Source organism: Onychostruthus taczanowskii, unplaced genomic scaffold (assembly GCF_017590055.1).
Source record: "Onychostruthus taczanowskii isolate IOZ18803 unplaced genomic scaffold, ASM1759005v1 scaffold74, whole genome shotgun sequence".
Lineage (NCBI taxonomy): Eukaryota > Metazoa > Chordata > Aves > Passeriformes > Passeridae > Onychostruthus > Onychostruthus taczanowskii.
In genome coordinates, this window is record NW_024505229.1 from 2,375,252 (window position 1) to 2,390,061 (window position 14,810).

Genomic DNA, 14,810 nt, shown 5'->3' on the forward strand with positions numbered 1-14,810 from the left:
TTTATATTTATATTTATATTTATATAATTTTTTCTAAATTAATACAGAAACTAAATAAATTACATAAATTAATGGACTACTTAATTGGGAAATAAAAGCTGAAGCTAAAGAATGACGGTTTTCAGAGTAAAAAAAATTTATGTTTGTTCAGATGGAAGAAGTAAAGCAGAAGGAAACACACGATTAATCAGGAAAATAATTTGAATTAAAAAATGGGTAAAAGTAAATCGGTGAAAAAATAAAACATCAGGGAGTGTGTCAGGTTCCAGAGCTGTGGGTGCCCATCCCCAGGGCTGTGTCCTGTCCCAGAGCTTTGTGTCCATCCCCGGGGCTGTGCCCAGCCCCAGAGCTGTGTGCCCATCCCCAGGGCTGTGCCCGGCCCCAGAGATCTGGGTGCCCATCCCCAGGGCTGTGTCCTGTCCCCGAGCTTTGTGCCCATCCCCGGGGCTGTGTCCTCTCCCAGAGCTGTGAGCCCATCCCAGGTGTGTGCCGGCCCCCAGAGCTCTGGGGGCCGGCACACACCTGGGATGGGCACCCAGAGCTCTGGGGGCCCATCCCCGGGGCTGTGTCCTCTCCCAGAGCTGTGTGCCCATCCCAGGGCTGTGCCCAGCCCCAGAGCTCTGGGTGCCCATCCCCAGGGCTGTGCCCGGTCCCAAAGCTCTGTGTGCCCATCCCCGGGGCTGTGTCCTCTCCCAGAGCTGTGAGCCCATCCCAGGTGTGTGCCGGCCCCCAGAGCTCTGGGTGCCCATCCCCAGGGCTGTGCCCGGTCCCAAAGCTCTGTGTGCCCATCCCCAGGGCTGTGCCCAGCCCCAGAGTTCTGGCTGCCCATGCCAGGTGTGTGCCCGGCCCCAGAGCTGTGTGCCCATCCCCGGGTCTGTGTCCTGTCCCAGAGCTGTGGGTGCCCATCCCCAGGGCTGTGTCCTGTCCCAGAGCTGTGTGCCCATCCCAGGTGTGTGCCCAGCCCCAGAGCTCTGGGTGCCCATCCCAGGTGTGTGCCGGCCCCAGAACTCTGGGTTCCCATCCCCAGGGCTGTGCCCGGTCCCAGAACTCTGGGTTCCCATCCCCAGGGCTGTGCCCGGTCCCAAAGCTCTGGGTGCCCATCCCAGGTGTGTGCCGGCCCCAGAACTCTGGGTTCCCATCCCCAGGGCTGTGCCCGGTCCCAAAGCTCTGTGTGCCCATCCCCAGGGCTGTGTCCTGTCCCAGATGTGTGGGTGTCCATCTCTGGGTGTGTGCCCGGCCCCAGAGCTGTGTGCCCATCCCGAGGGCTGTGCCCGGACCCAGAGTTCTGGGTGCCCATCCCAGGTGTGTGCCGGCCCCCAGAGCTCTGGGGCCGGGCACAGCCCTGGGGATGGGCGCACAGAGCTTTGGGGCCGGGCACAGCCCTGGGGATGGGCGCACAGAGCTTTGGGGCCGGGCACAGCCCTGGGGATGGGCGCACAGAGCTTTGGGGCCGGGCACAGCCCTGGGGATGGGCGCACAGAGCTTTGGGGCCGGGCACAGCCCTGGGGATGGGCGCACAGAGCTTTGGGGCCGGGCACAGCCCTGGGGATGGGCGCACAGAGCTTTGGGGCCGGGCACAGCCCTGGGGATGGGCACCCAGAGCTCTGGGGGCCCATCCCAGGTGTGTGCCCGGCCCCAGAGTTCTGGGTGCCCATCCCAGGTGTGTGCCCGGCCCCAGAGCTGTGTGCCCATCCCCGGGGCTGTGTCCTGTCCCAGAGCTGTGGGTGCCCATCCCAGGTGTGTGCCCGGCCCCAGAGCTCTGGGGGCCCATCCCAGGTGTGTGCCCGGCCCCAGAGTTCTGGGTGCCCATCCCCAGGGCTGTGCCCAGCCCCAGAGTGTGTGCCCATCCCCGGGGCTGTGTCCTGTCCCAGAGCTGTGGGTGCCCATCCCAGGTGTGTGCCCGGCCCCAGAGCTGTGTGCCCATCCCCGGGGCTGTGTCCTGTCCCAGAGCTGTGGGTGCCCATCCCAGGTGTGTGCCCGGCCCCAGAGCTGTGTGCCCATCCCCGGGTCTGTGTCCTGTCCCAGAGCTGTGTGCCCATCCCAGGTGTGTTACCCCCGGTGCCAGCTCCCGTGTCGCCGGGCAGGCTGGGCCGTGCTGGCCCCGCGGCTCAGCGCCCGCCCGGATTCAGGGCAGTGCCCTCCCGGCCCTCATTAGCCATTAACGAGCCCGGCGGAGCCACCGTGTCCCCGCACTCACCCGCCCACATCCCCAGCCCAGCGTGGGGGTGCTGAGCACTGTTCGGGGGTGCTGAGCCTGGCTTCCTCCCGCACTCCTCCTCCTCACCCCCGCAGCGGGCTCTGCTGGCTCCTGCATTCCAGGGAGGGTCACAACCAACCTGTCCCCGGGGCCAGGGACACCCAGGAGCTCCATCCGCATCCCGGGCCGCGCTCCCCGGCTCCACAGAGTCCCCACGCGGGCTCTGGGGACATTCCAGGACGGGCGGACAGGGGGGGCTCCGCTCCCGGGCCACCCCGAGCCCGTCCCCAAAGCCCCTGGCAGCCGGGAGGGGCTCGGGCTGAGCCCTGCTCCTCCTTCGCTGCCCCGGAGGCGTTCCCTTAAAATACAAGCTGGGAAAACATGTGGGTTAAAACCCCAGGGGAAGGAGCAGATAACGGTTTTTAACCAAAATCACTTTGTCTGGCCACAAAACGGCCTCTGGCCACCTCAGTCCTGCAGCAGTTCCCGGGCCAAACCCCGTCCCGGAGCCGCCGTGCCCCGGGAGCCGCGGCCGCGGGGCCTTTCCGCCGCTTCTGCCCCGTCAGCAGCTCTGCGGTGCCCGCGGCCGTGCTCGGGAGGCTTCCCAGGCTGGGCAGAGCTCTCTGGGGGCTCCCGGCAGGGGTCTCAGCACATCTCGGGGGGTCTCCGAGTGCTTGGGAGGTTTCATGGCTACAGGATGAGCCTGAGATGTTCCAGCCCTGTCAATGTCACGAGCAGCAGGGCTGTGGGGACCCCCAGGACCCCCGGGGTGGGTGCTGGTGATCACAGTCTGTGCCACTCCATGCCAGCCTGTGTCTCAGGTCCCGGGAGCCTCTTGCTGGTGCCTTCCCCTCCCACCATCCATCTTTTGCCCCAAACCCCCTGTTCTCATCCCATCAAAGCACATTTTTGCAGTGCCAACACCCATTTGGGACCCCAGCAGGGACCCTCAGGTGTCCCCACACCCCCTGCCCCGGGATGGAGGGTTCTTTTCTACCCTCCCCTACAAGTGCTGAGGGACAGGGATGTAGCCCCATGGGGTTCCTGAGCGGGGGGCTGCGAGCAGGTTTTGCCCCCAGATTGCAGGGGCTGGGGGTGCAAGGTGCCCAGGGCAGGGAATCACATCCTGCCCCCACACAGGCCGGTCTCAGGGTGGGGAAAGGCCCCAGCTAGGAACATGAGGAGCAGAGGGACCCTCTTGGCCGAGCCCGAGGGCAGGCAGGCAGAGTTCAGCTATTTTCCTGCGTTTTCCAGGTGCTTTTACAGCACACAGAGCAGCCAGAAAAAGTCAGAGACGAGCGACTGTGGGGTGTAAGTACAGAGGGGGTGGGGGCTGGTGCTCCTCACACCCCCCAGCAGCCCGGGATGCGCCCAGCTCTGCCCCCCAGCTCTGCCACAGCTTCAAGCTGCCATCATCCACTCCAGCCACTCTCTCGTGTGCAGCTGTGGAGCAGCCTGGAGCATCCTGGAGCAGCCTGGAGCAGGCCAGGGACTCGCTGCCCTCAGCACCCCCAAACCCGGGCACAGTGCCCACCCCTAAGAGCAGCCTCCGGCCTCAAATACCCCCCAAATCTGACCATAATGACCGTGGCATGGATCCAGCAGGATATATATAGGTCCCACTTCCCTGGGAAGGGGATGTGGACCTGGGAAACCCCCGGCTGCTGCTGGGGAGAGGAAGGGCTGGGCTGAGTCAGCTCCCCTCGAGGAATCCTGTTTGTCAGCAAACAAGGCAGCAGCTCAGCCCTGGCACTCACAGAACACTCCCAAATCCCCTCCTGCCCTTGCCACCCCCTTGGATGAGCGATGGGGGTGTTCACCCTGCACACCCCATGGGCTGGTAGGGGCCCAGGATGGTGTGGGAGCCCCCTGGCATCCCCTGGAGATGCTGGATGTGTGCAGGGGGAGCAGGATGTGGGGCTCCCCTACTCCTGGAAAGAAGGAAGGAAAGCAGGGGGAGCGGCAGGGGGGAGGAAATGCCTCTTCCAGGGCTGTCACTCTAAGCAAAGTGCTCCAGGAAACTTTGCCTCAAGTATGTTTGCTTTAAACAGCTGCTTCCCAACCGTTCACACAGATTTTGGGGGGCCCCCGCACCAGAGCCGGTGTCTGGAGGGCTCAGCCATGCTGGCAGAGCTGGGGCAGGAAGGGCAGATGAATCCCTCTGCCCTCATTCCAGTGGCCATGAACTCCCACAGGGAAGTAGGTCAGGGTAACACCACCAGGAGTCAGCCCCAGTCACCCCCTCAGGGACCCCAGGGCTGCACAGGGGAGCCACAAGCTCCAGCTCCCCCTTGCATCCCAGACTTACACCAAGCTACACCTCTCTGTTTATTAATAATATTAAATATACAAGTTGTTTTCCATTATTTTCTTTAAATAGACTTTTAAATGCCTTTGTATAAAATATTTCAGGATTTCATTGTATAAAAAAAACCAAACCATCCCAAAACCAACAAAAAGCCCCAACCAAAAAACAAAAACAACAACAAAAAAAAACAAAAAAGGCAAAATAAATCCAACATGGGTAAAGGCAAGTTTTCTCCCCCAGGAGCAGCTCCTCCACAGTGTAAACTGGTGACTTACACCACCAGGAGTTTGGGCCCAGACTTCCTGCTGCATCAGGGCTTTTATCCTGATTTACACCAGTCCCTCGCCCAGGAACCCCCTCCTTCTGCCAGTCATAAATACACACACACACATATATATATATATATATATAAAACCCCCAAATTAATAATGATGCTTTCTTTAAAAACAATTGGGCTTGTCCATATTTTCATCCTTCATATAAAAATAATGCTTGAAACTCCCAGAGCAGCGTGGGCCACGCTTCATCTGGGGCTGGAGGGAGCCGTTGGATTTTGGGCCATCTCCAGGGCTGGTGCATCCCAAACCAGGCTCTTCCCAAAGCCCGGGAGTGGGGCTGTGCCAAGGAGCCCCAGGGTGCCCAGCTGGGGCAGTTCCAGCTCTTAGACCCAGTGGATCCCATCCTTCCCAGCCCCATTCCCTTCTCCAAAGCGCAGTCACCAAAGAAATGGAATCCCAGCGAGGCCAGCTCGTGGTGAGGACCCTGTGAGGGGCACACGGCCCCCCCCAGAACACTTGTGCAGGTTAAAAACTTTCATCCACTCTACTAAAAAATAAAAATAAGCCCTAGCAACAGGAGGATGGGGAGGGACTGGGATGGTGCCAAGGGTCACCCCAAACCCAGCCCCGTGCAGGGACACGGGCACAGGTGGGCTTTAAATATTCACAGTGTGAGGGTTTGAGTTGCAAGTCAGGGCTGGGGGTCTCAGGACTGGCCCCCCCAGAATTCAGGATGCTCCAGTTGAAGCCTCAGGAAAGGCAGGGTGAAGGGGGCGACGGGTGCTGCTCCAAACCCACTCTGCTGGGATGAGAGAAGAGCCAGAGGATTTGGGGAGCCGATCCCGTCCATCTCCATCCAGCTCCAGCCGTGTCCAGGTGGGATCAGCCTCCACCACCCACATCCAGCAGCTCCACGGTCCTGCTCCGGTCACAGCAGGCAGCGCTGCCGTCCCGCAGAGCCCGCAGGCACGGTCCCAACGCCTTGCAGCCCTTCGCCTCCCGGTGCCCGGGGGTCCCACTCAGGGCACATCCCCCCAGCCTTTTGTCCCTGCCAGGGAGGTTTTTGCAGTCTCTGGCCACCGGCACGGGGCAAGGGAAGAGGGAGTGTCAGCATCACGGTGGGATCGCGGCAAGGCTGGTGTGTGCCAACCCTCCTTCCGTCCGGATCCGTCCCCCGAGCAGCTTCACATCCTGCCTGGGGCCCTGGGAAAAGGAGGAGAGAGATGAGCAGGAGCTGGGGCTCTGCCAGGGAGGGCAGCGTGGGGAGAAGCACACGAAAACCACAGGAAAAAATACTATGTATATTAAGAAAGTGCCAGTAATGGATTAACGAGCTGCAAAACCACATGCTGGCAGCGCTGGGGCGCAGACCTGCTCCTGTCCATGTCTTCCCACCCAGAATTTCCCTGCCCATGGCCAAGGTCAGCACCAGGGATACAATATTGTCCTCACAGCTCGGACCAGAGCCCTTCAAGGTTGCTCCCAGCCCCTGATCACCTCAGAGATCCTGAGTCTCCAGCTCTGAACATTCCCTTGCTCCCTGCAGCGCCCTGTGACAGAAAGATGGGGGGTTAGAGCAGGGTCACCCAGGGTGGGGGTCCCCAAAGCCCCCCCAGGCAGGATGCTGTCACACCCACCTCCTCTCTGGTTCCTCGGGGTCGCAGCCTCCATCCTCCAGCTGCCGCTGCAGGACCTGTGTGGAGGGAGGGAAATGGGGAAATGAGCCCTGGGGAAGGGGAGGAGGCTGCAGCAGCAAATCTCCCAAATAAATCCTCCCACTACATTCAGCAGCACCAATTAATTGTCCCCCAGTCTCAAAATTATGGGGGAAATGGGGCTCAACCCACAGTGGCCAAGAGACAAGTGGGGAAACTGAGGCAGGAGAGAATCTTGGTGCCCGGGGAGGAGACGAGGCGGGGGTCTTACCCTGGATTTATACTTGTAGAAGAGCAGCCCTCCCGTGGCCAGCAGGACGGCCACCACACTGGCCACCGTAATGTAGATGAGGGGCTCCTGGCGGCCCTCCCTGGCGGGCGGCTCCTTCCTGCGCTGCTCTGCGCCCAGAACAAAGCCAGAGTCAAAGCTGGGCCCGGCCCCGCCGCCATCCTCGGGGCCCCGCAGCCGGCTGAGCCCCCAGCCCCACGCCCTCGCCCTGTCCCTGGGGCTGCCCGGGGCTCGCAGCTCCGGGGCCATCCTGGAGAAGCGGAGCTGTGTGACGGGCTCGGCCGCCGCCGCACGGATCCTGCCTCCACCGCCCGTCGAGCCAGCGCTGGGCGATGCTGTCCGAGGGGTGCTCCTGAGCCCGCCGGGCTGGTCCGGGAGGATGGAGCCTCCCCACTGCTGGCCTGGATCCTGCGGCAGGTGGCCGGTGCCCCACTCCACCAGCTCTCCATCCCCACGGAGGACGGGGATGTCACCCAGCGCCAGGCTCAGCGTCCCGGCCGGATCCTGGAGCGCTTCGGCACTGCTGCCTGGAGCTGTCTGCTTCATCTCGGGGGCCAACGCCAGCGCTGTGTCACCTAGCCCGGCACCCAGAACCTCCTCGGTCCCTGAGCCCCCGTCCGTGCTACTGGGGGGCTGAGATGGGGTCTCTAAGTCAGCGAGGGTGGCATGGAGGAGGCTGGAAGGGACCCGAGTGCTAGCGGGTGCCGTGTCCCTGCCAGTGGCAGCAGAGAGGGAGGGCTGGGTGGCAGAAGGGAGGGCAGGGGACAGGCAATTGCAGTCAGGATCTGTCCCCACACCTGAAAGAAGGAGAGAGAAGAGACAGCCGTGGGGTCACCAGCCTCCAAGAGGGGCAGAGCCAGCAGATCTGAGGTCGGGGGCACTGTCCCCGTCCCTCCCCGCAGCCCCGGGCAAGCGGGTCAAACAGCCCCTCAAAAAATGGGAGAGCATGGGAGAGGCAGGGAACAGGCAGGAGCAGGCAGGGCACTGTGAGGGTGACGAGCAGCGGGTGGGATGAAGCAAACCCGAGCCATCGGGTTCCCTGAGCTGATGGCAGTGGGTTATTCACAACTTGCAGGAGCCAGAGAGCCACGTTTAACGTCCCCACGGCACAAGGACATGGCACAGCTCCGACACAGGGATGACAGTGGGACATCTCCTCCATGCAAACAGCACGGGCGCTCGCGGAAGCGCGGACAGCAACACAGGGCTCTTCCACCCCAGCAGCAACACTCTCCCCGAAGGCTTGGCCAAGGGAAACTGAGGCACGAGGCAGCTGAAGTGACACAGCCCAGGTCATGCAGCGTGTTGGTGACACAGCAGTCCCTCCATTTCTCCGAGTTATGCTCCACCCAGCATCGGGGCTTTGAGACAGAGCCGAGCCTGATGCCTCCTTGGTCCCCCTCAGCATCTCTCCCTTGCCTTGCTTCCAGCAGGATTTAGCCCAAATCCCACCTTCAAATGGCAGCCAGCCCCTTCTCCCCTGACACTGACGCAGAGCTCGCCGACACAGGAAAGGGGCCAAGGTGGACACGTGCCACACCCACAGACACACAACTCTTAAGGTGCTCCATGCAGGCGAGCGCAAGCCCCCCAGACTGGCACAGGTTTACTGGGCAGAGGCCAAGCCTTGGCATCTCACCTGGTGAGGATCCAGCCTTCTTGGGTCCCGGGCACACCCTGCGGTAGACTCGGCTGCAATCCTTCTCAAAAGTCGTCTGCTTCTGCAGCAGATCCTTGATGTCCTGGAAGAAATCCTTCACCAGCACCAGCATCTCGTAGGGGGACGTGGTGAACTCCTTGAAGCACATCTGTGAGAGCTGGAGGAAGCACCAGGCTCAGCGTCAGCTCCACGACTGCCCGGTGTCACCCCCACAGATACCACAGTGTTCCCAAGGCAGGACTTGCTGGCTCCTCATGCTCCATGCACACCCCAGCTCTGCTCTGCTCCTGGTCCTGCCCACACCCCATCATGCTCTGCACACCCCTCTGCACCCCAAGATGCTCTGGATATCCCATTTCAGCCCAGGACACTTTGGAGATCCCATTTCACCCCAGCATGCTCTGGACACCCCATTTCACCCCAGGACACCCCATTTCACCCCAGGATGCTCTGGACATCCCATTGCACCCCAAGATGCCCTGGATATCCCATTTCACCCCAGCATGCTCTGGACACCCCATTTCACCCCAGGACACCCCATTTCACCCCAGGATGCTCTGGACATCCCATTGCACCCCAGGCCCAAAGCCCCACGAGGCTGGGGTGACTGTACCATTCTCTCCTCATCATCCTCCTCCCTGATGCAGGGGTCCACGTTCTCATCGATGTTGGTGTACATAGTGCGCACCATGTCCATCTTCTGGTCGTTGGACGAGTTCTTCTTGAACTCTGTTCTCTTCAGGATCTTGCCCATCAGGGGAAAGGCAGCTTTCACATAGCAGACGGTGTCGTTCTGCAAGGACACAGTGACAAAAAGTGACAGCAGTTACCGGATGGGTGTCCCACTCTGCCTGAAGCACAGAGGCACAAAATGCCTTTCTACAATCCCACAGGTTCCCAAAGTGGGACTTGGAAGCCACCTGGCCAAGCAGGATGGGTCCCTCCTGGGCTGTCTCCTGCAAAGGGAGACAAGAGGGGAGGCTGGGGATCTGGGGACCTCCCACCATGCACCAGCCAGCCCTGCTGACTGTCCCCAGCAAGAAACCACTCACCAACTGCATCTTGTCAATGAACTTGAAGGAGACCCTGCCCGGGTGCTGCATCTGGGTGTCAGCCTGGAAGGACAAAGCAGGATGTCACCCCACACCCCAGGGACAGCGCTGCCCAGATATGCCATGCTCTGGACAGGGGGTGCCTGAGACCCCCAAATCCACAGGGCTGGGAGGACTTTGCTCCCATTCCTGCTTCATCCCATCCCACACTCCTACTCCTCCTCCTCCTCACACAGGCACATCCCTGAGGTTGATACAGTGGCAGGAGTGAGCTCAGGATTCCTGCTCCCATCAGGATGTTGTACTTCCCAATTCACAGATCTTCTCCTGCCTTTCCCTGCCCGCTCCCACCCTGCCTATCTTCCTCCTCTTCCTCCTCCTCTTCCTGCCGGCGCCACAGCAGAGCTCAGCCCTGCTTAATTCTCCTCGGCTCTCTCCCGCACCACTCTCTCCTCTAAATCCAGGCTGCAAAAGAGCATCCTGCGGTGCAGGAGGTGGCCGTGACACCAGGGTCACACATTCTCCGGGTCCCACACGCAGCGCTGCCGGCCGCCCGTGCCACGACCCTTTCCCATGGGAGGAAAAACCCATCCTAACCAAACGCTCTCCCTCCGGGCTGCCATCCCAGGCTGGGAAGGCGAGGGCTGGCAGAATTGCCGGCCGGCAATTCTCCTCCTAGCCCGGGATGCCGTCCCGGAAACAATTGCTCCATTATCCTGCAGGCGCGGGAGCGAGGGCCAGCTCCTCCATCGGCGAGCAGAGGGCTGCAATCCCCAGCAGGAAAACCACATCTCCCATTCAAACCTGCTCCGTCCCCTTTCTCCCGCAGCCGCGGACCCAATTTTAATCCCTGCGCGGAGAGCAAAGGCTCCGGGGATGTGTCGTGCAGAGAGGGCTCGGGCAGAGGAAGCCGAGCTCGCCCAGAGCGGCTGCTGGCCCCGCAGCCCGGTGCTCAAAGAGGAAGAGGCGAAGCGAGCCCGGACGCGGCGGTTACACCGAGCTCGGAGCGCGGCTCTCGGGGACTCGGAGGCGCCGCTCTCGTCTCTCGCCCGCACACCCCTCTTGCTGCAGGCAGAATTTAATCTGCGACAACCCTGCAAATCCCTGCGTGCCCCCGATTCCCGCTTCTCCCCTGAACATCCGCGTGATTCCCCGCTCGGAGGTGAGCCAAGGGCCACGGAGAGAGAGATACGGCCCCGGCAGCTGTATCCGCTGGGGCCAGGGCTGGCCGCGCTGCGGGGCGGCTGCCAGCACCCCGAGCTGCCCACGGGCTACGCGGGATGACGGCCCCATGGCCCAGCCCGCTCGGCTCCATCGCCCGGCCGGGCCCCCCTCGCTGCCTGCCACCCACCCACAGCCCCGTTGCCAGCCCAGCTTCCAGGCAAGCAGCTGGACTCAGGAATGCAGCCGGATTCCTCTGCTTAACCCCTGCGCAGCCGCCCAGAAAGCACGGCAGCCCGCAGCGCCGGCCCCTCCACTGCTTCCCCAGCGCCCCTGCACACATCCAGCCTCACTCCTGTCCCCTTCCCGGCCTCGCTCCTGCTTCCGTCCTCTCGTTCCTCCTGGCGTCGCTTTTCCATGGCCACCCTTGATAAAGGCACGACGTCTGTCACCCTCCGGTGCCCACTTGTCCCTTGCACCCAGGGATGCTCAGCTCCTGGGTACCATCACTTCATTAGGGGAGCTGAGGATCGCCCCATTTCCTTATTTCAGCACTAAAAAGAGCTTCTTTGTGCCTGTCTCGCCCCAAATGAGCCCCGATCCCACGGCACAGCCCCGGGAGGGCACTCACCAGCTCCTCCAGCTCGGCCAGGTGTCTCTCCGTGATGATCTGCTGGCAGTAGCTGTTCTGCTCCGTCTCATGGATGCGGAGCAGCAGGAGGAGGAGGGACGACAGCAGGGAGCAGCGGAGCAGGCACACCTGAGCACGACACGGGAAGAGTTTGAAGCAGGGATAATCCACACACACGCCAAGCCCCCTGTCCCTCTCCACCACCCCCCAGCGTGACCACCTCTGTCATAGCCGGGACTTGGCCACGGTCCAGCGGGATAATCCCACTGTGGTCCTCCAGCCCCGTGCCTATCCCCATCCTGCTATTTTTAGGATCTCCAGGTCAGCAGGGAATTTCCCAAGGCCCGGTGACACAAGCCTGGATGTGGCTCTTGGCCACCTCCACATTCCCGATCCAGCCCCTCTCCCCTCTCCCGCACCATTTCTCCGTCTCTCCTGCAAATCTCCTCCTCCGCCCTGGCTCTCCAGAGCCCGTCTGACACACTGACCCACCCATCCCCAAAAATCCTCTTCCCACCCTCCAGACCCCCCCAGCTGCACCCGCCGGGCTCTTTCCATGCAGCAGCTCTGGCCTCGTCCCAAATTTCCCTCCCAATCCCCCTGCAAAGAAGCGGGGAGGCCCCGATCGGTGGCGGGACCCCGGTGAGAAACGGGGCTTGTCCCAGAGCCAAGACTCCCGAGGTGGGGGTGGAGGGGACCCTCGGGTGGATGTGCACCCCCGTCTCCCGGGACACCGGCAGGGAGAGGGTGCCTGGGTAATGGGTGGGGGGGAATTTCCCTTGGATGATGTCCAGGAATCCTCCCCTCTTGTGAAACTCCAAGATGCCGCCCGGGCCACCGCCGAGATGCGGCCACGGCTGAACGGAGCCTCACCCCGCCGGGAACGGGCTGGGGACGGGGTTGGAGCCGGGAACGGGGCTGGAGCCGGGGACCGGGACGGGGCTTCACGCCGCGGGTCCGGGGCTGGAGCCGGGCTGGGGCTTGGAGCCTCATCGCGCAGGTCCGGGCATGGAGCCGGGGCTGCAGCATCCCCCCGCCGGGAACGGGGCCGGGGCCGGGGACAGGCCGGGGCTGAAGCCGGGGCCTCCCCACGCCGGGTCTGGGAATCGTGACGGGGCTGGAGGCGGGAACCGGGAACCGGGAATCGGGAAGCGGGGCTGGAGCCGCGGCTTCACCCCGCGGGTCCGGGGCTGCCACCGCCAAGCGAGGCGGGGCTGGAGCATCCCCCGCCGGCAGCCGGGACCCCCTGAGGAGGGGACCCACCACGGGGACACGGGGACACCGGGGGCTGCCGCTCCCGCGGGGCCCCGCACAGGTGGCAGCGGGGGCCGGGCCGAGGGGGTCTCCGCGGCCGTGGGTAGCGGGAGGGGCCGCCGTACCTTGGCTCCGAGGCGGGGCATGGGGGCTGCCGTGGGACCAGGGCCGGGCGGAGCGGGCGAGACGGCGGCAGCGGCGGGGCCGAGCGGGGCCGGGCTGAGCCGCCGCCGCGGCCGCGCTCCCCTTTATAGCGCCGCGGCAGCATGTGGTTTATGAGAAAGCATTGGCGGGGGGCCCGGCCCCCCGGGGCGGGCGGCCAGGCCCCGCGGGGCCCGGGCCGGGCCAGCACCGGGAGGGCACCGAGCGGCACCGGGCGGCACTGCTGGGTCCCGTGTGCGCCGCTCGGGTCCCAGCAGAACCTCTCGGGTCCGAGCAGAACCGCTCGGGTCGGGCTGGAACCGCTCGGGTGGTTCAGTCGGTTCGACTCGCCGCCGCTGGGGTCGAGTCGGCGCCGCTCGGGTCAGGCTGGAGCCGATCGGTTCCGATCGGATTGGCTCGGCTTTCCCGGAATCGGATCGCCTCGGCACGGCTCGGCCCGGGGCACGGCGTGTGTGAGCCCCTGTTATCACAAACACGCGCGGGTGTGCTCACTGGGCTCACGCACATCTGCACAGATGTGCCAGGGACAGACACCAAGCCTGCACGGCCACGGGCACCCCGGGCACCGGTAGCCGTGGGCACACACACAGCCCTGAGCCTGGCACACGTGTGTGCACACACACAGCTGTGCATGCACCCTCGGAACGTGCACGTGTGCTCACACACCCCCATGTGTGTGTATGGTCACCCCGGGCACTTGTGAACATGTGAACATACACACAACCCCCCTGGATGTGCAGGGACACCCCTCAGAGCACACACAGAGCTCTGGGCCTTGCACATGTGTGTGTGGGCCTTGCTCATCCCTGGACACAGACACACAGACACACACAGACAGACACAAAGACACACACAGACAGACACGCACACACACACACTGTCACACACACACACACACACACACACAGAGACAGACACATGGACACACAGACAGACACAGTCAGACACACACATACACATGATGGACACCCATCAGAACGTGCAGGGATGGATGCATCAGCAAGGGTGTGCTGGGACAGATCCATGAGCATTGATCAGCCCACGTGTGCACAGACAGATCCATCTGCACGGATGGATCCACACATGCACAGGCAGATGCATTTGTAGGGATGTGCATGGACAAATGGCTGCATACGTGTGCATGATAGATCTGCACAGACACGGACAAATCCGTGTGCATGGACAGGTCCACATGAGCATAGATCTGAGGGCATGGATGGGTCCACACATGCATGGACAAATCCATGTCTGCATGAAAAGATCCCTGTTTGTATGGACAGATCCCTGTTTGCAGACAGTTCCCTGTGTACATGGACAGATCCCTGTTTGCATGGAAAGATCCCTGTGTACACGGAGAGATCCATGTTTACATGGACAGATCCCTGTTTGCAGACAATTCCCTGTGTACATGGAGAGATCCCTGTTTACATGGACAGATCCCTGTGTACATGGAGAGATCCCTGTTTACATGGACAGATCCCTGTGTACATGGACAGATCCATGTTTGCATGGAAAGATCCGTGTGTACATGGATGGATCCCTGTGTGCATGGACGGATCCATGTGTGCATGGATGGATCCCTGTGTGCATGGCTGGATCCACGTGTGCATGGCTGTGTCCATTTGTGCACAGATGGATCCCCATGTGCACAAGCAGGTCCATGTGCACAGGTACAGATAGATCCCTGGACAGGTCCGTGCACAGGGATCTGTGAGGGGCTGGATCCGGGGCCAGCAGAGCCATGCAACAAGCCCCATTCCCAGCTCTGGGATTTTCCTCTTCGCTGCCTGTTTGTTTTCCAGGCGACTGGAAGTGATTAGTGGCCACGAGGTGATCCATGGCAGTGCCAAGCACTCTGACAGGAAACCGAAAGCAAACTGCTCCACAAACACAGCGGGATGAGGCTGCAACAGGGGACGGTGACAAGGTGACAATGGGGCCAAGTGTAGGTGACAGCCACCACATCCGAGCATCGAGGGACCAGCAGGATCTGCTCCCCAGGGCCGGAAGCGCTGCTGGGCTTGCAGAAGCTGCTGAGGGGTTTTCTTGGAGCCGAGAGCTGATCCCAAGAGTGGAGGGCTGGGATCAGTGACCTGCTGGAGCAGCTGGAGTGACCAGCTGGGGAAGAGCTGGGAAGCAGCTGGAGTTGGGGACAGCAGTGAC

General features: G+C 62.2%; 1 protein-coding gene across 2 annotated transcripts; it reads right to left on the minus strand.

Moving 5' to 3' along the window:
• Window positions 1-4,603: 4,603 nt before the first annotated feature.
• CSF1 (colony stimulating factor 1) lies at window positions 4,604-12,700 on the minus strand. 2 transcript variants are annotated; one of them, XM_041422747.1, is made up of 9 exons: window positions 12,611-12,700; window positions 11,232-11,360; window positions 9,440-9,502; window positions 9,001-9,180; window positions 8,367-8,544; window positions 6,710-7,524; window positions 6,421-6,476; window positions 6,281-6,333; window positions 4,604-5,986 (listed from the first exon to the last, which is right to left on the minus strand). In XM_041422747.1, exons 1-8 carry the CDS (start codon window positions 12,629-12,631, stop codon window positions 6,282-6,284), a joined length of 1,494 nt encoding a protein of 497 aa, XP_041278681.1. In that variant the 5' UTR covers window positions 12,632-12,700; the 3' UTR covers window positions 4,604-5,986; window position 6,281. The 2 variants fall into 2 exon arrangements, with proteins under 2 accessions (XP_041278681.1, XP_041278683.1); XM_041422749.1 differs by lacking the exons at window positions 6,281-6,333; window positions 6,421-6,476 and having other exon boundaries at window positions 12,611-12,693.
• Between the last annotated feature and the right edge of the window lie 2,110 nt (window positions 12,701-14,810).

Bases quoted from the DNA above. Each gene is read 5' to 3' on its own strand.
- CSF1 (XM_041422747.1), bottom strand. From the start codon at position 12,631: ATGCCCCGCCTCGGAGCCAAG. The intron at 8,545-9,000 runs GTACAGTCACCC...TGCTTCCTCCAG, and splicing joins AGGATGATGAGGAGAGAATG to CTCTCACAGATGTGCTTCAA. The intron at 7,525-8,366 runs GTGAGATGCCAA...TCCTTCTTTCAG, and splicing joins GAAGGCTGGATCCTCACCAG to GTGTGGGGACAGATCCTGAC.